General features: G+C 36.2%; 2 protein-coding genes across 8 annotated transcripts; both read left to right on the top strand.

The window, feature by feature from the left end:
* The first annotated feature begins 801 nt into the window (after window positions 1-801).
* Window positions 802-12,160, top strand: arfip2a (ADP-ribosylation factor interacting protein 2a). Of its 7 annotated transcripts, none has more exons than XM_067450436.1 (11): window positions 802-1,009; window positions 1,629-1,733; window positions 2,026-2,082; window positions 3,418-3,526; window positions 3,635-3,679; window positions 5,161-5,241; window positions 5,594-5,706; window positions 8,365-8,586; window positions 8,722-8,879; window positions 11,173-11,347; window positions 11,442-12,160. In XM_067450436.1, the coding sequence occupies exons 2-11, from the start codon at window positions 1,638-1,640 to the stop codon at window positions 11,595-11,597; spliced, it is 1,212 nt and encodes a 403-aa protein (XP_067306537.1). In that variant the 5' UTR covers window positions 802-1,009; window positions 1,629-1,637; the 3' UTR covers window positions 11,598-12,160. The 7 variants fall into 7 exon arrangements, with proteins under 7 accessions (XP_067306537.1, XP_067306536.1, XP_067306540.1 ...); XM_067450435.1 differs by having other exon boundaries at window positions 3,635-3,697; XM_067450439.1 differs by lacking the exon at window positions 3,635-3,679 and having other exon boundaries at window positions 803-1,009.
* Window positions 12,161-13,485: 1,325 nt separating this feature from the next.
* Window positions 13,486-25,081, top strand: fhdc4 (FH2 domain containing 4). The gene is made up of 12 exons (XM_067451678.1): window positions 13,486-13,593; window positions 14,159-14,527; window positions 16,590-16,651; window positions 18,346-18,448; window positions 18,621-18,706; window positions 18,874-18,974; window positions 21,136-21,206; window positions 21,351-21,458; window positions 21,557-21,627; window positions 22,226-22,343; window positions 22,589-22,753; window positions 23,999-25,081. Exons 2-12 carry the CDS (start codon window positions 14,198-14,200, stop codon window positions 25,079-25,081), a joined length of 2,298 nt encoding a protein of 765 aa, XP_067307779.1. The 5' UTR covers window positions 13,486-13,593; window positions 14,159-14,197.
* The last annotated feature ends 401 nt before the right edge of the window (window positions 25,082-25,482 follow it).

Here is a 25,482-nt window from a genome sequence, read left to right as displayed (position 1 = left end):
ATATTCATGTGTTCTAGTTTGTGAGCCTCAACAATTGTTGCCTTAATGATCTCCGTAGATATTATAATGTATTCTCTTCCGGTAAAATGTCTGCCCTAGTCTTAATAACATTCATAAGCAAACTGGGTCGGAACAAAAATGTCATATATTCATGTTTGCATTGATCTGTAATAAGCTTTTGAGATTTTTAGCTTTGATCTGATTAGCAGAGACCACGTTGATCTTCACGCTTGCATAGACACATGCATATACATAGACTATAGCCTACATAGAAATGAAAGCAAGCTTTGTTGGCCCAATGTATAAAGCACAATCAAATGTAAAGCTGTAAAAACAATGTTTTAAAAAGTTTTGTCAGCTTCATGTGGTACCATATTAAGTAACTGGATTAGTTTGTCAAAATTAGTATATGACTGAATTAGAATAAATGGTACGAAACAAATAGCCTTCATTCAATGTCTGTGTATAGGCATATATATTAATTTGCATAATTAATGAGACGGATGCTTTTAGTTAGTCACAGCAGGAACGGGTTAGCAGTTGCACTATTATGAGCCGTCGCAATGATGCTTTTATTCCCAAAGTAATACTGACACCTCCCGGTCATATTGAGTATAACAGAAAACCTCTAATTTATCTCTCATTCCTTTTTACAGAAAGCTGCGTAAAACATTTAACAACATAAATTATTGTTTTTAGGATTGGATTGTATTCGGTGTAAAATATAAACAACAATACTACTGTTTACGCTCCAATATAATTTCGTTAGTATGTATCGCATCGACGCGACTACAGTAACCCTGAAGAATTTCATATCGTCACTTCCGTTTGCAGAGAACGGACGGAGAGGATTTGCGTTACCGAGCGACCAAGAGGATTGACAGAGCAGCCTGTGGAGATTATTTGCCCTCCAGAGACATCCGTTAAAACACACACATCGCATTTTGGTCATGGAATAATCTTAAATGTGGTCCGTGTGGTTCGGTTCAGCGGTTAAAACGGCATACAGGTTAGTAAAGCAGCAGCAGACGGATCGCATAGGTCAAGCATCCTCTTCTCTCACGGTGTGACACGTAGCCGTGCAGCGGCGCTGACGAGAAGAGGACGCTTGACCTGATCCGGCTGAATCGCGTCATGGCGTCTATTTACACCACATTGTAGAATAAAGTATAATCCATCCCTTCCCCCTTTCAGTCGCTTCATATTTGGCCCCCAGATTGCTTCTAGACTGATTCATGCAATGTATATAATATTGGTTTTCTAACAAAATTCTTTCATTGTATGTTGTGTAGCCTATCACTCTTTTATTTATACTTTTACATTATATTATACATATTTATATTTCCACATGCTTCACTACAACTTTTAATACATAAATTATTGGATAATATTGGTATTATTTGACAGTTGGATGTAACCAACAATTCAGGGATGGGGACATTGTGTTGTATCAGTAATGCATATTATTGTCTGTCTCTGTCTGATTATCTATCTATCTATCTATCTATCTATCTATCTATCTATCTATCTGTCTGTCTGTCTGTCTGTCTGTCTGTCTGTCTGTCTGTCTGTCTGTCTGTCTGTCTGATCATTGTCTCATCTGCAGTGTTTTTTTGTTGTTGTTGTAGATTTCCATCATGACAGACAGTATTTTGAGCAAAGCCGCCACTATGGAAATACCCATCAACAGCAACGGGGACACCAGGACGGCAGAGGATGACAGTCTTGAGCAGGTGTGTATCCACTGTCCATCCAACCTTATTTCTAATTTCAGGCCCGGCTGCTCAGTTACATCATGAACTACACCTTATTGTGATGTGACGTCCTGTTTCTGTGGGAATTGTGTGGCAGGATCCGAGAGGCCTTGAACAGTTGAACAGGCTTAATCATACATTAATGAGCCATTGTAAATATGACACTGTTCATTTTATTTGTGCTTGGTTATTTCAGCACCTTTGTCTTAATGTATCTGTTTCACCATCTTTTTGACACTGTCTTCACATTTTATGTTTTTCCATGTCACAGGGTGCACAGATTGGTGGGAGCTTAGATGAAATTGTAGGCACACTGCCAGTGTCCATGGTGAGGGAGAGTTTGTAGGTGTCCCCGTATGTTGGAGCCCCGTTCCCTTTGATTTAGTGTGGTCGATGGTTTGCATAATTGCACTCATAGCATTCATTGCATTATTACGGGGCTTGGGAAAATGTTGGTGTTGGATTTATCACAAATGGGAGCTGTTTACTAGTCTGAGAAGTCAAGCAGAGACATGGAAAGCAGTCATGCAAATATTTAAATTTGCATGTGTTTTATAGAAACGTTTGATTTTTTTCTTATTTTTTATTTCTTAATTCTCAGGGATTCTCCTGAACTAAAGATTTCTGGTTAATCAATATATTCATCAACTAACTTATTGAATTACCACATTTTTTAAAGGGTTTTTATAATAGTTTTAAGGAGAAGGTAAGAATTTAGTATTAATATAAAGCCATATTTTCAATAGAAAAAAACTTGTAGTCTAAAGCAGAATATTTGCGTTTGTATTTAAACTATATATATACATATATATATATATATATATATATATATATATATATATATATATATATATATATATATATATATATATATATATATATATATATATATACAATTATACAGATATAATTTTTTACTAGTGCATGCAGGACACAATAGTTCATTTATATAAGAGTGGATAGCTAAATAAAGTTAACTGTCACATATTGTACCCAAAGATTCTTCATACAGTGGACTACCAGTAAAATTGATAAATTGGAACCAAAATTATACAGAAACTTTGACCTGACCATGTTTTGCTTAAGTGTTTTTTCTTTCATTGCTAATGTGAACACTACAGACTGAATACAGTGAAGCGTTGCTTGGTCATTGATTGAGCTAAATTGGTATTATCTAATTGTGTACACTTTGGTTTGACTATATATATATATATATATATATATATATATATATATATATATATATATATATATATATATATATATATATATATTGCTTATTGCTTTTTCCTGTCATCATCCCAGTGTTATTGTTAACTAAAACTATTAAAATAATTTTTGAAAATTGAACAAACTGATATAAATGATGAAAAACTTTAACCTGAATAAACATAACCTAAAATTAGAAATACTGCCTTAGCAACTTAAAAAAAGCTTTAATAATAATAATAAAACAAATATAAAGTTACTAAGCTAATGTCATTTTAATAAATACTAATAGGTATAGTCTCTGAATAATACTAAAATAGCACTGCTCCATTCACTCTTTTGATACCAACTTGTGTTTTTCCCCCACCTAGTGTGCACAGTTTGTATTAAATGTCTTTTTGCCTCTGTATTGTAGACTGTAATATACTGTCAAATTAAATCCCATCACATCTAGGACTTACAGCAGGTGATGGTGTCTGGACCGAACCTGAATGAAACCAGCATTGTGTCTGGAGGCTACGGAGGGGCAGCAGAGGGCATCATACCCACCAGTTCCATCAAAGGTAAAGAGCACTTGAATACCTCAAAATTGTGTCCGAATCTGATTTTGATTTGAAGCAGCATCTGAGTCATGTGGATCGTCTTACATGTTTGCTGACGTACATGTTTAGGACCAGCCATTCGTTTCAACCCGGAGTATTTTGACAGAAGATGTGGTAACGCACCCAAACCAGGTGTCTGTGTATGCATGCTAACTTGACAGAAGATCTTTTTTTAGAATCACTACAGCTTCCTCTCTCTCTCTCCCTCAGTGTAAAATGTGTTTGTCAGCATTTTAACAGCAAACATTTGGCTCTTTTCTACAGGGTGCTGAGGACAGTCGCATGGTGGATGCATGTTTGCATAATGCATATGCAACATAAGCCCCTCTGTTTTAAATTGACCTTAAACATATGTTTTGTAACAAAAATGTTGTTTGTGAGCTGAATGTGTTTGAACTGTGGAATAATTCTTTCAATGGTGTTTCTTTATGCTCAGTAACATGCTTGGCCTTAACACATTAACATGGCACTGAAACACATGCCCGAGTAACAAAACTAACTGACACAGTCTATGGTGGTCCATAAGGAGTTTTTTTATTTATTTATTTTTATTTAATTTATTGTATTATGTTTAGTTGAATATCCATTATGATTGGCCAGTTTACTTATCAGAGGAGCCTTTGTTATTAGCCTCTTCTGGCATTCGTGAAATAATATGAATAGTTTAAACTTATTTATATTAACTTAATTTTATATTAATTAAATAAATATTAGTTTATAATATATACAAACTACCATTTAGAAATATGGGGGCAGTAAGATTTATTTGAAATAAATTGTATTTAGCTAGGATGCTTTAATTGGTCAAAAGTGACAGTAAACATTTAAAATGTTACAAAAATGTTTCAGTTTTAATTAAATGCTGTTATTTGGCTGCTTGATTTTTTTTTTTTATCAAAGAATCCTAAAAAAATACATTTTAATAGTTAATGTTTCTTAAGCAGCTAATCATCAAATACGAATGATTTCTGAAGGATCATGTGACACTGTAATGACACATGACGCTGAAAACTCAGAAACAAAAACATTGCTGTTTTGTTTAAGTATTTTTGATGAAATCAAACTCAAAAAAATCTTACCAACCTCAAACTTTTAAATGGTAAAAAAAAAAAAAAAAAAATATATATATATATATATATATATATATGATATATAATATGATATTCTTATGATCGCCACTCTACAGTCAGTCCTTTAGCAGCAACCTTGTTTGTCATTCATTTTCATCCTCTTCTTCCACCTTTTATCACCTTGGATTTGTATAAAGACATCATTTTACTTTCTTTTGGTCACCTTGCTCTCATAAGCCTCTTAAGCTTCACTTTTAAGCATTTAACTCTATTTCTGTGTATAAATCATCATAATCTTCAATATTATTATTGTTTATTTACATTTTGATAATACCATCTATGAAATCCTTATGCATTTGATTGTCTAGTATAATCTCAACTACAATACAGTTAATGTTACAGTTATTGTTAATCAGGCCTATTACCCCCAAAACACTTAATGTTACAATTTCCCTAATAGTCTTTCACTTAAACTACATCTCCATCCCATTCCTCCACCCGTCCACTGTTATTCATTCATTACAGACATCCGCTCCAAATCCAGGGGTATCACTCCCAGCCATTCAGCCGCCAGTCGGATAGCAAACCAGCCAGGACATTACCCAGGTATCCCAGGGCCTCCTTACCCTTTCCTGCCACGGCCAGACACATTATTCTTCCAGCCCATAATTATCAGTCATTACTCATTTTCTGTCATCACATTTATTCTTGCCCCTATTCATTTGTCAGTCTCAGGAATAAAACATGATTGGTTATATGTAAAAATATAAAGTCTATAGTCTGATAATGGTGCATTGTAGTAACATTCTTTCTCTGTAGTCATATTGTAACTTTATAGACAGGGTTGTGGAATTCAGACGGGTGTTCCTTATATGCAACGATGTTCACTTTGAAATGATATTATATTATGGGGTATGGCCACCTATTAATAGTAAGTACCTGCATTTTCTACTCTTAGCTCCCAGCATGCACCACAGCAACAGCAACCCAATGATGTCAGAGGAGGCCACAAGAGGAGTAGCCGTAGAGAAATTTGACAGCGTGAAAAAGTGGAGCATTAACACGTACAAGGTACAAAACCTACCACATCGAAATAGTATTTTAATGTTTTATTATGCTTGTCTCTTTTAAAGTCCCTAATGCTCACCAAGGCTGCGTTTTAGGCAAAATACAATAAAAACAGAACTACTGTGAAACCTTGTTAACAGTTTTTTTAAATATATATTCTAAATGTAATTTATTCTAGTGATAAAAGCTGAATTTTCAGCATCATTACTTCAGCCTTCAGCATCATATGATCCTTCGGAAATAATTATAATTGGCTGATTTGCTGCTCATGAAAGATATCTTATCATCAATGTTGAAAACAGTTGTGCTGCCTAATCTTTGTTGTTGAGGTAACCGTGTTACAATATGTACACAATATGTAACATTTTTGGATTTAAATATATCAAACACCACTAGAACACTGATTGTGTACTTAAATTATCCCAAATGTTTCCAAGAATGTTTAAATCCAAAGAAATAAGTACATTTAACCAGGACACAGACTGTGTTCGTGCGTCTCCTATCAATGACATCATACCTGCCTTAACCTCGATTTCTGGTTTTATTTTGTAGAAACGATGGAAACAACAAAAACGCTTTAATATATGTATTTTATGAAACTGGTGAGCAGCTGTTTGGACAGTATGTTCATTGACAGAAAACAAATCATTGTTATAGCAGCTCAACAAAGTTAATCTTATTGATACCTTACCAACCCCAGTCAATTTGCACAGGTGGGGGATGAGAGAGGACCCACTGTGTGGGTTGTGTGGTGGGAAAGGAACAATGGTGCACATTCTGGCATGGTGTAAGATCTCATTGACATTGGAGATACAGGTTGCACCATCATGACAAGGTGCTGGCAGACATCCTGGAGCAAAAAAGGAGGAAGAAACAATCAGCCAAAGTAAGACCACTGCTGAGCACCATTGCCTTTGTGAAAGAGGGCCAAAGACCTGTCTCATACAGCCTAGCCAGGCAGAATCTCCTGCAGTCAGCCCAGGGATGGGAAATGGAGGTTGAACTCGGAAGGAAACTCCAGTACCCCAAGGCGGTACTGTCCATAACTTTAAGGCAAGATATCATCATGTGGTTGCCGGCAGGGAAAGAAGATCATCCTGGTGGAGTTGATGGTGCCATGGGAGAAGGGCTGTGAGGAAGCTGCAGAGAGGAAAAGAGCCTAATAACAGCAACTTGTCCAAGACAGCCGGGACAAGGGGTGGACAACATGGCTGATGATGGTGGAAGTCAGATGTCGAGGATTCCCAACTCAATCTGTGTGGAATCTGTTGACAAAGGTTGGACTGAGAGGCCACTTGAGGAAAGCAGCCGTCCGTAGGCTGGGAAAGCATCAGAGAGAGCCTCTTTTTGGCCAGTCTGTGATTGGTTCCCGCAAAAGTGTTAAAAGCTTCAAGCTATGCTAGAAGGATCCTACCGTAACCGCTCCGTTTTTTAAAAAAATAGCACGCGAAATGGAAGAATGTGGACACAGAAAAACATGGCTTCAGTGCCAAAGAAAGGTGACAAAAGGCTAAAATAACCAATTTTGCTCTCTTTCTTTTCGTTCTTCTCCTCTTCAGCACATGCTCATTAATGTTATGGCTTCCATTACACAAACATTTTTAAATAAAAGCGAAAATGCTTACTTCCTCCATAATCTCCCGTACTTTAGTGCAACAGCGTGCTGCGTCTGATGTCATTGATATTGTTCGTTTGCACATGCGTATTAGTTTGAAACCTCAAACAGTTCACACTGGAATCAGATATAGGCCACATTTTAAAAGGTAATGTGAACAGCCAAACAAAAAATCAGATCTGAGCAAAAAATCAGAATTGAGCATTAAGACTTGCGGTGTGAATGGGGCCATAGTAGCCGCTTGGCTTTCAGCCCCACCCTGCTTCATACTACAGTAACATTTATTTTGCATTACATTACATTTAGCCTATCCATGAATATGATTTCTGCCTGAGTCCCATTGGATTATTTTCTATCGGCTGTAGAAGTGAAGACGACAACTCCCATAGTTCCGCGAAATCAAGGCGGCATCAAGCTATGCCTTTTGTTTTGTATAAGCAACCTCTACCGGCGAAAATTACATAGTGCCTTTAATGAACAGAAAGTTCAAAAGAACAGCAATTATTCAATCATTCAATCACTCAATCAACTTTATTCCAATAGCACTTTTACAATGACAATTGTTTCAAAGCAGCTTCACAGTGTTAAACAGGAAAATACTGCAACAAAATTTGATTAGGCTGTACAGCCGCTCTGGAAAAAAACTGTGATGCTATCAGCTCATTTCAATTGATCATACAGCGACAATGTTGGCAGATCAGTATTATAGTTTATAGAATGAAATAAGACATAAATAATTAATTTTATTTGTATATTTAGTTGAATAACTTAGATCATTATTGTAGTGTCCCCAACTGAGCAAGCCAAAGGCGACAGTGGCAATGAACCAACTCCATCAGGGTATGATGGAGAAAAATAAACCTTGGGAAAAACCAGGCTCAGTCGGAGTGCCAGTTCTCCTCTGGCCTATTAACAAATTATTGACTCTGATAATTTTTTTAGTGCTTGCTGAATAAAATGATTTATGTACAGGTATGTAGTATGAAAATGTTAGGTAAAGCCATACTAGGATTCATTTGTATCTCTTTTTGCCCTCTCTTCATCAGTGTACAAAACAGATGTTTTCAGAGCGATTCGGCCGGGGCACGAAGACGGTGGACCTGGAGCTTGATGCTCAGATCGATGTGCTAAAAGAGACTAAGCTGAAGTATGAGCGGATTCTGAGACTAGCTCGTGAGCTCACCAACCACTTCTACAACATGGTGCAGACTCAGCAGGCTCTTGGGGACACTTTCGCTGATCTTAGCCAGAAATCCCCAGAATTGCAGGTACTACTTTTGTTTTTGTTTTCCCCTGTTCTGCCTGTAGGTGTTGGGCCAATTTATATTTAGTTCTATATTATTACTGAATCTTACCTTACCATAGTGTCCTATTTGTCTTAACTTGAGCTTAATCCCTTGCAGGATGAGTTTGGCTATAATGCAGAGACACAAAGACTGCTATGCAAGAATGGAGAGACACTCCTTGGTGCCATCAATTTCTTTGTGTCCAGCATTAATACGCTAGTCAACAAAACCATGGAGGACACACTCATGACCATCAAAATGTATGAGAATGCAAGGTAACAAAACTTTGATGTTAATGATTTACATACTTAATTGAGTGAATGTGTCCCAAAAAGGTCAGCAAATTAAACACATTATATATAGATTGCGTAATCAAATTAATCAAAATTTGCTGAGAAACCCCTCCTAAACTAAGATATTTTGGAAGACAGGTATTGAATAGACATTACAAAAAGGGAAATTAGAAGTCTTGCTTTATTACCTCATCATTCAAGATAAACCAATGACTGGATCCAGTCCACAGGAAATCATTTTGCAATGGAGTTTGTCAGTCTTTATTCAGATTCTTGCCTTTGCGTCATGTCTTACTCTCTCTCTCTCTTTTTTTTTTTTACATCTTGCATCATAAACATCACATTTTAAGGCAACCTGTCAACCTTAAAGGGATAGTTCACCCAAAGATGAAATTTCTTTTAATAATAACTCTCATGTCGTTCCAAACCTGTAAGACCTTCGTTCATCTTTGGAACACAAGTGAAGATATTTTTAAATGAAATCCAAGAGGTTTCTGTACCACAGATACTTGCAACTTTCAAGGCTCAGAAAGGTAGTAAAGACATCGTTAATATAGTCTATGTGACTACAGTGGTGCAACCTTTATGTTATGAAGCAACAAGAAACAAAAATAAAAACTTAATTCAACAATCTCTTTGATCTCAATTTTAATTTAGTCTTCTATTCCATTCATGTTATTTTCCAATGCTCTTCATGGGAGCTCAACGACACATGCGTTTGATGCTGACGCAAGAGCTGGCTAATACACTGTGGTCAATTGGGTTATTTTAACTATGTCTTTGTACCTTTCTGGGCCTTAAAAGTTGCAATGACATTTCTGCCTATGTGTGGTTCAGAAAACTTCGTAAGAAAATACCTTCATTTGTGTTCCAAAGATGAACGAAGGTCTTACGCGTTTGGAACGACATTAGGGTGAGAAATTGATGACTGAATTTTCATTTTTGGGTGAACTAACCCTTTAAAGGATTAGTTCACTTGAAAATTAAAATGTCCTGATAATTTACTCACCCCTCATCTCTATTGGGGGAAAACATTTCATTTTTCTCTACATAATGGACTTCAATGGCAACCAAGGGGTTGAAGGTTCAAATTAACGCAGTTTCAAAGGGCTTCAGGGGCTCTGCTAGCCTAGAAATCTAGTGGCAGCAAATCTAATCTGCCGCGAGTGTTGTCTAGCAACTCTCAATACACTTCTGAGCTGTAAATGGCAAACTCTGGTCGGGCCAATCACATCGTGTATAGAGTCGGTGGGCGGGACTTAACATAATGACGACGGCCGAGTTGCGCATGCTTCTAGTAAACACAGAAACTGGCAAACAGCGGTCTTTCGAATCAGCTTTGACCACGACTCTGGAAGACTTGGAGTTAAGCTTTTCTCTCAGAAAAGAACAAAGTACGGCACTGAAGTCATTGAAGATGAAGGGAAGATGTGTTCGGAGTTTTGCCGAAAAGTTTAATCTTTCAACTAGCTCTGTTTCACCTTCGTTGCTCTGGTTGGTTGTAGCGCTATCCTATCGCGTGCAGAGGGAGTTTGAAAGACAGCCGTTTATCCCGCCTCTCGGATTGAGCCCTGTCTATGGTGAGTTTCCAGACCAAACATCTTGATGTGGGTCTGGCTTGTCAGACTAGGGCTCTGCACTATATATATATATATAGGCATTTGTGGTTAAAAGTATCTACATTTTTATTTTTTTAAGAAAATGACTGATCGTTTCACTAAATAAGACCCTATTCCTTGTCTGGGATCACAAAGAGCCCCTGAAGGCCTACAAAGCCATTTGAAACTGCATTGATTTGGATCTTCAACCCGTTGGCTGCAATTAAAGTCTATTATGAATCATTTGTGTGGAAATTTTTATTTTGAAGTGAACTAATCCTTTAAATGTGTTCTTTTTTGTAAAGTTAATTTGCTAAACTAAAGGGATAGTTCACCCAAAAATCCGGTCATAATTTGCCTACCCTTTCTTCTGTTATTCCAAACCTTAAAAATAGATTTTTTTTTTCTGTAAAAATTATTTTAAGAAATTTCTCAGTGTTCGGTGTTCACACAATAGAAGTACAAAGCGGTTTTATATATACAGGTTTGGAACAACATGATGGTGAGTAAATAATAACAAAAATTCTTATTGACAGCTCTAGTTATGATATGAAGGAATTCACAGCCTGTTCTTCTAGGAGGGTTCCTGGAATTTCTTTTTTTTTTTAAGCCTAGGATTAGATATATAGTTTTACTGATTCCGTTTATACTAGTGAATAATGATGTTTTTGTTTTAGACTGGAATTCGATGCCTATAGGGCTGACCTGGAGGAGTTGAGTGTGGGTCCGCGGGACGCTGCAGCCATGGTGCGCATTGAGATGGCTCAACAGCAGTACCAGATCCACAAAGACAAGTATGAACGACTGCGCAGTGATGTCACTATCAAAATCAAGTTCTTGGAGGAGAATAAGGTACCATGCTGAAATCCCTGGTGTTCACTTGTTGTGTTTTATACGTCAAAGTTATCCCTTTTTACGATTGTAATTATTATATGTTGATTTCTAGGTAAAGGTGATGCACAAACAGCTCCTACTGTTTCATAATGCTATTTCGGCATATTTCGCTGGAAATCAGCAGCAGCTGGAACAGACTCTCAGACAGTTCAACGTCAAGTTGAAGCCCCCGGGTTCTGACAAGCCATCGTGGCTTGAGGAACAGTGATGTAAAAGAGACACTCAAACATGGAAACCTGAAAATTAATGGATGGGGATGTAAAGAGATGCATTATATGTGTTTGAATGAATGATAAGATGTTTTAATGTTGCCAAACCCTGAAAAATGCCCGTTTTATTTAAAGCCAGAAAATCTTCAGATAAATAATATTGGTTGTAACTAATCGTTGTTACATTTTACAGCTGCCTTAACTTACTTTTAGTATCGTATGGGATGTTCAAAGTAAAATTACGCAAAATTTCTTTCTGTAAAACATCACATTTTATGAGGCATTCATAGTCACGCTCGCTGTTCCATAACCAATGAGCTCCTCCCAGGCCAGTTTATATATTTTGTTTTATCTTGATAGAATAGAGCTGAAAGGAATGATTGTTGTGCTTGTATGTTTGTTTTTAACATAAGGTCATTTGGGGGGTGATTACGTCAAGATACAAGAATGAGAAATTGCTCACAGTATGTGTCATAAGAAGGTTAATAATATATTTATATTTATGTAAATTGTGAAGTCCCACAAAAGAAATTAAAACACATTTGAAGGCGATATAATCTAATGAGTTTGTCCTGTGATGTTTGTCATGTCTTGAACTACCACATAGCAGTTTATGAGCAATCTTCAGACTCTTCTAGGCTGGCAGCAAAGGCTACTGGTAGAGTCTGCTGTCAACCAGGAAAGATTTCACTGCTTTTCCTTGAGTGGACTTTTCCTTGAAAGAACTTTGTTTTGGTTTCACTGTGGTACTCAAAGTGCATCAGGCAATGTTTCATGGAAGAAATGTTATGTTTTTTAAATATGTATAGGATAGCAGATATTTGCTGGTGTGCTTTAACAAGAATTTGTTACATTTGAAATTATAGTTTATCTGTGAAGCAACCATGCCTGGTATTTTATCTTCTTAAAATGCTCACAGCCCAATTTGCAGAGGCTGTGTCGACAGAGGTCTTTTTTTAAAGACTAATAGTGACTAGATTGTTAAAATCACATCACAATGGACATTGGGTGTTAAAAGATATCACCGGGAAACTCATGAATTAGTTAGGTGGTGAAATTTGTGCAAACATTTCAAAGCTAAAACACAGAGCTACTAATCCTCAGGTAGTTTTATGAACATTAATGTCAATTAGTTAAATATTATTATGATTTTATTTAGGTCTTGAACGTGACCACACACTGTCTATCAAATTTTCATTAATCTTAGTGAGAAACAGCCACAGTGGATGTGAGATCAATGAATACACATCAACACACACTAACACGCCCTCCACACACACTCATGTCTTGATGCTATAATGCACACAATAATATATTAATCAAAACAACCAGCAAGTAGACATAAACATCCACATACACACAGATAAACATATACTCAGATTGACCCACTGCATCCAAAAAACCTCACTTTGAGCTTTTGTTTAATATAAGGTGCGTTACAAATAATAATAATAAAAATAAATAAATTATATATATATATATATATATATATATATATATATATATATATATATATATATATATATATATATATATATATATATATATATATATATATATATATATATATATATAATTATTTTTTCTTTCATTTCTACATTGAAGAAGTGCAAATATTCTCAGGTAAAAAAAATGGTCCGTGAAAAAAAGCAGGTATTGAGGGTGAATAAAATGTCAACTTTCGAATTCTAACGGTAGTTGTTGTTATTGTGAGTTAAGTTAGGTGAATACCTATTATTGTGGTACTTTTATGAAATTTGAGCAATGATGACACATGGATTACGTCTGAAACAAGCGCTGACGAGTTCTGGGTGTGAACTACAGGTAGAGTGCAGATTTCAACATCCCTCTTCCGCAGAACGGGTACAGTAACCAACAGTCCCGTGTGACAAAGTACCGTGGAGCATGTTGTTCTCTTCTGGGGAATATAAAGTAAATTCAGATATTGTCAGACAGTAACTACTGTTGGTAGACATCTGGCTACATCTCAAACGAGTAAGTAAAATATTTTTGGTAAAATATTTCACGGTGTCACCATGAAAATGCCATACAACTAGTTTTTTTGACGGACTATGTTATTGTATTAGCGTACTGTACAGAACCAGTACCAAGGCAATCACTATGGTTAAATTTAGAGAAGATGGTATTACCTTGGGTACAAAATAATTGTGGCACAGTTTTTTAAGATTCTAAAGTTTGAAATGATGGTATATAGCCCTTACAAAAATATTGTACTTAGCACCACACAAGGCCTATGTAAATGTTAATTTTGTTTACGTGTGTGTGTGTGTGTGTGTGTGTGTGAATGAGTACCACATTTTTATTTTAACCGTTTTTGCATCTACCAGAGGTCATGTATACTTTTGTTAGATATTTTTCACTGTCCTGGTTTTAGTGATAAATACTCACAGACACCAGTGCTTATCGCCTAGACTAGAGTTTCTCGGTTAACTTCCCTATTACACAAATCCTTCCTTTTTCAGCTAAATGACAGCAGATATTAACATACTTAGATAAATAAACATATGGTCTCTATTTTTTTGTACTTTTTTATTTAAAGGGACGATGCTGCAGTATCTTTGCAAGTGACATCCAAACCATGATCCCGCCGCCGCCACCGCCGCCACCACCGCCACCTCCTCCACCTCCACCTCCACCTCCACCTCCTGCCCTCTTCCCCAGTGGTGGCCAGTTTTCCAGAGGGCCAACACGGGCCTCTAAAATGCGTAATTTTAATTGGGAGGTCATACCAAAAAACATTGTACAACGCAATAATAATAATATATGGACGGCTGAGAAGAACAGGGATTTCGAGTTGGACACCAAAGGTATGGAGGAGCTGTTCAGCCGCAATGAGCAGAACCAGGTCCAGGCCAAAACCCGCCGTAGTGTACGCCAATCCCCAAGCAATGCCCCTGGACCTGAAATGGTGAGTTCAGGCAGAATGTGCTAAAAAAGATGATTTGTGCCTGCAGGTTTACAGTGAATGGGTGTTTCCAGACCCATTTACATATGCTTTCATCAAGCATGTCACTAGGGTAGGGTTTGTGACTGTCAGTCTCAGCTCGGGCAAAACACTAAAGATGACTTCTAGTTAGTTTTACCTCACTTAATTTGATATATTCTGTTTATTGTTTCTGTAATAATGATTACAGAGCTGAAGGTGATTCAAGCATCTAATGCTGAATGCAGGAGTTGTCCTAATTGCTTGTTTTGCATAAACCGTTTCTTTATGGTCAGTTATCTTCAATGTAGTGCTACTATCATAGTATTTCTATCTATCTTTTTTATATATAAAAAGTAGTAACCTACAACTGTTACTATAAGGAGCTACTTTTAACCCTAAACTAACCCTTTATTTTATTTATTTTTTGTTTGTGTAACCCAATGGATTTAGGTTAAATAATTAGTAATCCTTTTAACTTAAACATATTACCAAATTAAAAAACCTAAAATAATAATAATAATAATATATAATAATATACATCATTTTATTGTTAATAATATTATATTATCATTGTAAACCTTACGTTGTGGAGACAACATGTTATTTAGGTCCCCATGAGGAAAAATCAGGCTTATAAATCAGACAGAATTATGTTTTCTGAAAATGTAAAAATACAGAAAGTTTTCTCTGTGGGTTGTGTTTACGTTTAGGTTTATTGAATAGCATATACAGTTTGTACAGTATAAAAATCATGTCTATGGAAAGTCCCCATAAAACATGGAAACGTGTGTGCAGAGGCGAACGTAATTTCACTTTCTACTCAAGTATAATTTTCAAGTATTTACTTTATCAGTGTTTTTCTTCGGAAAACTTTTGCTTCACTACATTACAAAGCATTATATATAATGGCAAACTTTTACTGCACTACATTTCATAAATAAAAGGGTTTTATTTTATTTACCTTTAATACTTAATTACATTCAAAATGTAGTACTTTCTTACTTGTACTCAAGTAAAACTTTGAATTAAGTAGGGCATTATGCTTTGGAGTAAACATTCTCCAAAGAAAAACACTCTGATAAACTTGAAAAATGTACTTAAGCGGAGTAAAAATACTTCACTGCTGTCCACCTCTGTGTGTGTACGTATAAAAGTATGTTATTTATTGTTATATTACTAAATACTTGCATATTCCTAAATTAAGTGGTTTTATGGCTAATGCAGACCACTATTTTTGTTATTATCATTTCACTCTGCATAATACATATTGCATAATAAATTCTAGGTTAGGTTGAAATTTTGTCAGAAAACGTGTTTAAAACTGGCTTTACTTCTGCCAAAGTCACATGATACAGAACTAATCGATAACTATTTTTAATGTCAGATAGATGAGAGCAAAAGAAAAGTTTACTACATGGAAATTCAAATGATTTTAACATGCCTGCTGTGTTTTCTAGCAAAAAAAGAGGAAAAAACAAACAAACATACGATTGTAGTTGTAATCAAGTTGTTTGGAAAGTTTCTCACTGAAATTTTTCGCTGCTGTAATCATGATTTGTCATGCTGTAATAATTCTAGCACTGTAAGTAGATGTGAAGTAAAGTTCTTTCAAGTAATGCTTACAGTCATTTAAAACACAATACTGTGACATTTATGGATGCCATTACTTGACTATGTTTGTGCTTTGATCTGAACCCTTCAAAGGTGGAGTGATTTCTTTTTTTCTATAAGTGTTTACATAAGGCGGACTACACCAATATTGAATAGCTAACATTTCAAAACACTGTAATGCCGAACATGTTACAAGCGCTGAATCACATCATCGCAATGTCCTGGTGATTATTTTTAATACAAGAAATTAATAGGGAGGGTTGTTGATGTTCATAAATGATCATTAGCTTCTCATAGTTAAAAAATGATTAAACATCAGGGTGAAGTAACAATCTGTTTACTTTAATGATGTAATATACATAATAAGCAATCAGTCTGACAAATGTCTTTGTCAAAATCATGTCCATATAGCGTCTTTTTTTCTTCTTGCCAGGTGTCCATTCTCAACTCCAAGAAGAACATGAACATTGGTATCTTCCTCAAGCAGTTCAGAAGGTGAGTGTACCAGAAGGAGTGTAAAGCTCTCCATTTCGTCAGCAGATCCTAGGGTGGAAACGTGCTGTAGTCATTGCTCACATGTCTCTGCAAGCCAAACAAATTTTTCCTGACAGCATCAGTCCAGACATATCTTTTCTATAAGAGTGCAAGCATGAAGATAAGATGGGCTTTGCATTAGTTACCTCATCAGCAGTTCCCTTAATCATGCAGTGTTTCTCCTCAGATATTGATTAGTTGATTGTGACAGTTCACCTTTGCATGCTATTAATGAACACATCAGTTCTCTAGTGCTACAGCTAGAGCTTGTGATACCAGTTTGGTGTGCTTGGGTATCTCTAAAAAAAAAGCAAGTCAGGGCTTGTCTAATCCAGGTATGTTTTATGCTCGGCCAAGAAGTGGAGATTAAAAGTGTAAAGCAAACAGAACAAGGTGAAGTATTAGTCACAGTGTGGAAGTACGTGTTGACCACTTCCTCTATACAGATGGACCACTTTAAAAGTGTCTTTTGTTTTGGAGAATTTCGAATTGAGTTTTACAATGTAATCAATCTATTCAATGTGTGTCTGTTCTATTAGTAGTGAAAGTATTAATTGCTTTCAAACCAGTTTCTCAAATATTCCCCCAGCTGCCATTGGTTGGACAAACAGGTAGTTCCGCCCCCCAAACTCATGCCACTGGTTGAGTCATTGTTGCTGTGTTCGGCTACTCGAACAAACAGAGCAATGTTGACATGCCACAGAACCACAGTGTTTACACTGCTGGAAAATTAACTTTCAAATATCACATTACGCATTACATTAAACTGGCAACGGAGACAGTAAGGGTTAGTTCATCTCCCCAAAACCCCCCATGTCCTTTACTCACCCTCATGTTGTTCCAAAACTGTATTCGGTATATATATATATATATATATATATATATATATATATATATATATATATATATATATATATATATATATATATTAGGGCTGTCAACCGATTAAAATATTTAATCGCGATTAATCACATGATTGTCATGAGTTAACTCGCAATAACTAATCGCAATTTAATCGCAGATTTTTATATGTTGTAAATGTATCTTAAATTAAGTTTGAATTTAGTTTTTAATACTCTAATTAACGTGGGTATATGGACAAATGTCCACGCTTCATGCAAATGTACATTTATTATTAGTAAAACCATACTTATTCAAAAATAATCAATAATACAGCATGAAGATTAGATATGTATCAAAGGTCATAGATGTTTATCAAAGAACTTGTTCATGTCTCTTAAGCCTAAGCTTAAAAATTCAGAATAAACAGGGATTTCTCTAATTTTAAGAATATAAATAAAGTATACTTTACGTCTATGGCGTATCTCGATTTCTCCAACTACGGACCACGGATCAAACAGAAAATGCGCACTGTGTTAACGCGCGTTAATAAATTTAGTGCCGTTAAAGTGAATTTGCGTTAAAGCGTTAACTTTGACAGCCCTAATATATATATATTAGGGCTGTCAAAGTTAACGCTTTAACGCAAATTTCTTTTTTTTCTTATTCCTTCACAAGTTCTTAAAAAAAAGCCTGGGGATTTCTTTATCATATTGGTAGAGATATCCACTTCCAGTGAATCTCTGGGAAATCAGAGATTTTGTAACTCTTCAAATAGTCCTGATCTATAATTCTTGCTCTTACTTTCTCCACAGGCCAGTGAGTGAAATGATTGATGACATTATCAATGGCAGAGGAGAAAGATTTGGTACTGGCAAACTGAAGGAGTTGTGCAAACTACTGCCAGAGGATGGAGAGGTGGGAGAAAAATGTGATTAGAGCTTCAGTTACACTCATTGAGCAATCCCAAGGCATTTTAATCAAATTTGTCGTACTTTAGAACAAAATAAGAAAATGTTATGCAGCACTTTCATTTGATTTGAATACCTAAATGCTTACTGCTATGCAATAAGTTTCTTTATTTTATTAGGTGCGTCAGCTTCTTGATTTTAAAGGAGACTATTCAACTCTCTCTGAACCAGATCGGTTCATGGTACAACTTGTCAATGTTCCTTGGTGAGTGTTTACAGCCACACAAAGACAAATACACACATAACATGATTGTACACAGAGCTCTTTCAATACAGTAGTTATACATGACAGTGTGTTTGAAGGTCACTGTAAGTTATATCAAATTTGGATATGCCACCATGATTATTTTTATTTGTCGTTTCTTCCTCTAGCTATGAGGAACGTTTGAACGGTTTAGTACTCAAAGAGGAATTGTCCAATTTTTTGGATGAGGTGAATCACTCTATTGCAGTCATGACCTCTGCTGGACAAGGTAAGATTGTGGGTTACTTCAATTTACTACCTGTTGTAAAGTATTACCATAAACTATTTAAAGCTGTCTGCTGTTTCCTACAAGTCAACATGTCTTCTTCCCTTTTTAAAAAAAAAGTGTATGTACATATACAGGGCTTGACATTAACACCCGCCAACCCACCATTTGCGGGTGGAGTCACTCCCACTAACCACTTTAGTGGGTTGAATTTTATTGTAGTCTTCCCAAAAGGCATCTTTCATAATCGCGTTGCGCATAATAAACAACCACTCACGATTCTTTTGAGCTTATGAATTCACTGTCTAATAATCAGAGGCGTTCAGATTAGTCATCGTTGAAACGCTGTTTTGTTCAAAGAGCTCTCGCACTCACTAAAATCTGCACTCTCATCATAAACAACAAAGCAGAGATGTACGGAGATCCATTCATCATACAGTGATTGACTGTCTTTGTTCAGCAGCGAAAACAGTTTCAAACAAAGATCACATCAGAACCATAGCACATCTGATTTGAGTGTCATAAAGTTGGCTTGATGTTGGATTATCCATAAGGAGTATGGGGTCTCTGTGGAAACAAAAGTGAGAGTTTCTAAATTTGTGGGTGTTTCTAAACTGATGGGTGTTTATAAATCATGCAGTGAAAATGATCTCCTTCATCCGACCTCACCCCTAAACCCAACCCCCACTGTGACGTGGGCAAATCAGGAAATGCAGCGGAAAATGCCCTTATGTTTATTGCCTCACCCACTGATCTAGTCATATATATGTCTCTGCAGGATATTAATATGAGTTTCCACATCAGTGGGCGTGGCCATAAACAGAGGGACGTTTTCAACTGTTACCTGATTTGCCCACGTCACAGTGTGGTTAAGGTTTAGGGGTGGGGTCAGGTGAAGGAGATCCTTTTTATAGCATGATTTATAAACACCCATCAGTTTGAAAACACCGACAAATTTAGAAACGGCCACTCTTGTTCTGCAGAAACCTCATAGTCGATCTAGTAACTCTTATTACTATATTCGCAAATTTAGGGACCGTCTCTAAAGTTACATTGGTAGACACGTTTTTAACTTCAATAGCATTTAAAGAGAATGACTCACAGTAAAAAAACTAAATGTAAAGTGTTCATCTAGGTGTCAGGTATGATGCACACCTTTTAGATTTTTATATTTAATCACATGAAAATATGGATATGTATTTCACTAGGCTTCTATATGGGCTCCTACAGTACAGTGATTAAATATGCCATAGCTAATAGAACAGTAATGAGAATATTGCTTGACAATAAATTATATTTACACCAAAAAAATCTTTCTTTTTTCAGACAAGCAACTGTTTTGTCTGTCTAGATTAAGGAGCTTTACACACAACTATATCAGAGTTATCTGATGACCTGTCATGTTACATTTCATGTAGACTTGATTTGGGTGTGTACAGTGGTCATTTAGAAATAGCCAACAATAGCTGGTGAGCAAAAAACTTAATGTCAAACCCTGTATATGTGTGTGTGTGTGTGTGTGTGTGTGTGTGTGTGTGTGTGTGTGTGTGTGTGTATATCAAAGTCAAACAAGACTAGTATAATATCCTATTAACTATCTATCTATCTATCTATCTATCTATCTATCTATCTATCTATCTATCTATCTATCTATCTATCTATCTATCTATCTATCTATCTATCTATCTATCTATCTATCTATCTATCTATCTATCTATCTATCTATCTATCTATCTATCATCTATCTGTCTATCTGTCTGTCTGTCTGTCTGTCTGTCTGTCTGTCTGTCTGTCTGTCTGTCTGTCTGTCTGTCTGTCTGTCTGTCTGTCTATCTATCTATCTATCTATCTATCTATCTACCTACCTACCTATATATATATACAGTATATACAATTATTAATAATAAATGTATAGGATTATTAATTGCTATTCCTTTTAAATTAAACATGTAAATGATTAAAATCAACTTTAAAAATACTCTCATACTAAATAGTCCTCGTAATGATGTAATTCCTCAAAGCATGACTAACTTTATGAGTTTGAGTCCCAGGAAACATAATAACATAACAAGTCCAAAAATATGGTAGTACAATGCAATTACATGGATGTGACTAGGTTTGATTTATTTGATTTCACCTAATCCATGGATGAAATTATTTCCAGAGCTTTTGCAATGTGCTGATCTGCATTCAGTCATTCGACTGGTCTTGGAGACAGGGAACTACATGAACTCTGTGAGTATAATCTCATGCCACTGTATCTTGTTACGCTTAGTAAAAATGATTCAAATTGGTTAACCTCAAAACAGCATAATGCACACATTTCCGTGTGTTTACACTGTCACAAGATCCTAATCGTTCCATCCCCACTTCCACCAGGGAGGGTATGCTGGCAGCGCGGTGGGATTCCGGATAACGTCTCTTCTCAAACTAGCGGATACCAAAGCCAACAAGCCTGGAATGAACCTCATGCACTATGTTGTGATGGTAGCAATGATGTTTAATTTTATACTGTGGTGCCAAAGCTGCATAAGACACAGCTTTATTTCCATGTTAATTCTTTTCTCATGTGTGTGTTACCACAGCAAGCCCAGAAGATAGATGCATCGCTGCTGAAGTTCCCAGAGCAACTACAGCATATTGGCGATGCAGCAAGGTAGGCCAAACTTTTCCTGTTTGAATATTTTTTTCTAAATATCAGATTTTTATTATTATTGTAGCTTAGTATAACAATGCACACACACACTACACACAAAAATCTGTAAAAAAAACAACAACAATAAAAGCAGCATTTTTACCAGTGATATTTTAATTTGTATTAATCATTTGAATTATCTTTTATTTCTAATTTAAGTTTTAGTAATTTTGTAGCGCTTTTGTCATTTTATTAGTTTATTTTTTTTTATACTTCTGTTTAGCTTTAATAGTTTTTTTTAGTCAGTTACTACAAAAGCAGAATTTCTAATTTCTACATTTTTATTTCATATTTATTTTATTTAAGAAAAAAAACGTTTTAATACTTTTAGCTTTAGTTAATTATGGTGCTGTGTTATATGTGATTCTCTGTACTGTACTGCTATATAGAATACATATTGAGAGTCCCATATATAATCTTGATTTACTGAGGTTAGACTCTCAAGCGTGCTTTTGCAAAGTCTTTCAATAGATGTATAGGTTCAGTTATTGAGCTCAGTACTCAATTGCACTGAAAATGCAAAAGAAGTGAAATATATTGCATGTCTTCTTTAATACAGGATTCATAAACAGGAAATTGAGTCTGATTTCCAAAAGGAAATGAGTAAAGTCCAGGTGGCAAAGCAGAATGCTAGTAAACAGCCAGATCTGGAAGAACAGATGAGGGATTTTCTGCTGGTGAGGCATTTTATGTTTGTCACAATTCAACCTATTTAGTTTATCTCTGAATGTGAGCATGCAAGTTTTTTTGTTCAAAGTCTTTCGGTATTGTAACACTCTATTGAGCCTATTGACTTTTGAAGTGCTGACATGCACATAAATCTTAGTACAGTACCCTAATTGCAGGAAATGTTAATGTGTTAAATGAGAAGTATAACATCAAAACAGTTTCTTCTATTTATCTTTACTTTCTTCTTTTTTAGAATGCAGAAACCAGGTTAAAGGAAACCGAGACAGCCTTCAATACCCTTTCTGCTGTGAGTGATTCGGTGGCAGAATATTTCTGTGAGGATCCCGCTCAGTTCAAACTAGAGGATTGTTGCTCCATTTTCAACTCTTTCTGTGAGAAGTTCAGACGAGCAGTTCAGGTAATTCTAAACATACATTGTAGATGCTGCAAGCAGTTTTAGCTGGGTTTTTTCACACCTAAAGAAATCAATGGTACTTTTGTAAAACATGTTTTGAAATGATGGGATTTTTGAAATGATGGGAAGTTTGTGAATTTTCAACATAAGTGCATGTTGTATATCTTCTTCATTTTCTGGTCAAACTTTTCTTTGTTTGAATAGATTTTTTCTAAAACATTTTTAGGTTTAAACATGTTTTAGAAAGAAAAAAACTATTCAAACAAAGAAAAGTTTGACCATAAAAGAGAGAACAAATAAAACATACACTAATGTTGAAAAGTTTGGGATCACTCATTTCTTTTTAAAGGGTACATAACTCACACAGTCTCATGTTAATCTTGAGTAGAGTAGTGTTGCATCCTTCATATGTCCGAAGAGTCTTTAGTTTTATCAGATTTATAAAAGACATGCTGTACTGATTCTTTCGGAAAACATCCAAGCTTGTGCAGGTGTGCAGTGGACAGAGCTAAAGAGTCATGAGCACACACAAACACACACACAGACACACACACGCTTGCGAGCCGATTGCCAACAAGACAAAGACATTTGATTGCAGTTTCACTCACCATCTGCGGTTCCGACTCGAACTCTATTGCTGCTCCGGAAACACAAACTGCATCCACTGTTCCCTTAACACTGGGTTATTTGGGAAGCCGAACAAGGTTATATGTCCCTCACAACAACAAACACACTTCTTTAGTGACATTTTTGATTTTGTGGTCTTTTGTGTGTGTGTGTGTGTGTGTGTGTGTGTGTGTGTGTGTGTGTGTGTGTGTGTGTGTGTGTGTGTGTGTGTGTGTGTGTGTGTGTGTGTGTGTGTGTGAGTCTTACAGAGTTTACCGAAAGCTTTTTTTGTGATGCTGCATCCACAAGCAGTTTGTGCAAGTATACGAATCAGTGTCACTGCCATTTTCGAAAACAAAAGGAAGGGGAAAAAAACACATCTGCAAATGTAGCATCTTTAAAAACAGATAATATGTTATGTTAAATAAATAAATATGAAATATTGTTAATCTATTTCATTGTTTAGACCATTTTGTTTAAATATTGTTGGTTTTTAAAAAAAGAGACAAATGTTTTTGTCATATTTTCAGTAATGGCTGCCACAGATGTCTGTATAAATATTTTGTATCCTCCTTGACCTGGTACAATAGAGAAAGCTTCATGAATCACATTAAACCCTTCTCAATCATCTTTCTGCTTTAGGAGAACCTTGAACGAGACATGTTGGAAGTGAGGCGCAGGCAGCGAGAGCGCACTCAAATCGCTGCCAAGAGACGTTCCACCGCCACTTGCTCAGCACGAGACAAAGACATTGAAGGAGATGCTCTGGAGTCCATCCTACAGACGTTCAACAGTCGGCAATCCCGCCGTAGAGTTGGGGTCGCCTCACCCACAATGGGGATTCTAACTGAGACCACCTCAAAGACGAACCGACCCCTTAACAACAAAGAGGTTAAGAGGGACAGCTGGATCAAAAGTGTCACGCAATCCTCCTTGATCAAGGAGAGCTTTGATAAGGAAGAAACACCCAGTCACCCAGGGATTACAATCTCTAGCCCGGTACAGGAAAGTGCCGATACCAATTCCTCATTCAATCAACGTGTCTACGTATCCACGGTCCAAGAGGAGGAAGATGTCCAGACCCAAAAAGAGGTGCAGAATATGAGAGAGGTGTCACGGAAAGTTTTACAATACCAGTCCAGTCGAAGTAGTATTTCATCCGCCGAGGCCCTGTCACCGATCCTGTCTCCAAGGCAGAAGTTCTTCCAGGAAGACAGAAGACAGCTGCTGATCATGGCCATAGAAGAAAACACTTCTCAATCCAGCCCTCTGCTGCAGAACAGCCAGATCATCAATCGCCGGCACACAATCGCTCTTCATGATGCCGATTGTGGAAAAACCAGCCAAGAGGATCTATTTGTGCCCTGTAATGTAAATGCATCTCCGGCTCCCTCTATAGGTGTTATTGGAAAAGGAAAATCTGTGGATTGTAATATGCTCGCCGCACAACAAAACTCTTTACAGACTGTTAAAGATTCAGAAACAAAGCCTCTTAATTCTCAAGAGGAAACACAATCAGTTAACTTATCGCTGTCACAATCAGCCGAGCCAGAAGCAAAGACTGAAGAGACGGTTCCTAGCTTGCAATTAGGTAATGGAAAGAGGAACAGTTTAACAATGCCATTTAAAAGCGCTAAAGAGGGCTTCAGCTTTATGTCTTTGTTTAAGCGCTGGCGTGAAAAAGATAAATCAAAAGAGCTGGATTCTGACAGTGTGGACCCGTGAAATTGCTCTATATTTATTCTGGCATTCATGTTGAGTGTCATGCTGCATTTATGGAAAACAAGCTTGGTGCTTTGTCACTGTTTGCTTGTTAAAATTTTATTTATGTCCATTTATGTCCACATCCTCTATGAATAATGCACATGCAATTACACAGCATCCAAAAAATACAATGAATTGAAATAATGTTGAGATCAGTGGGAAATAAGACAGTGCTCTTTATTGAACACAAGGGGGCAGAACATGTACAACATTTCATTTCCATGGCAGAGTATTCCCATTCCTACGAGTAATTATTCCCTTAGTTTAGATTATATACTGACCAATTAAAATGCAAGTAAATTGGTAAATGTGGTTTTAATGCACCAAAAAAACACAAATTCTTGTCTGAGGAATAATTTAAT

The sequence above is a fragment of the Pseudorasbora parva genome, chromosome 8 (genome assembly GCF_024679245.1).
Source record: "Pseudorasbora parva isolate DD20220531a chromosome 8, ASM2467924v1, whole genome shotgun sequence".
Classification (NCBI taxonomy): Eukaryota; Metazoa; Chordata; class Actinopteri; order Cypriniformes; family Gobionidae; genus Pseudorasbora; species Pseudorasbora parva.
This window is presented reverse-complemented; position numbering and strand designations above follow the sequence as displayed.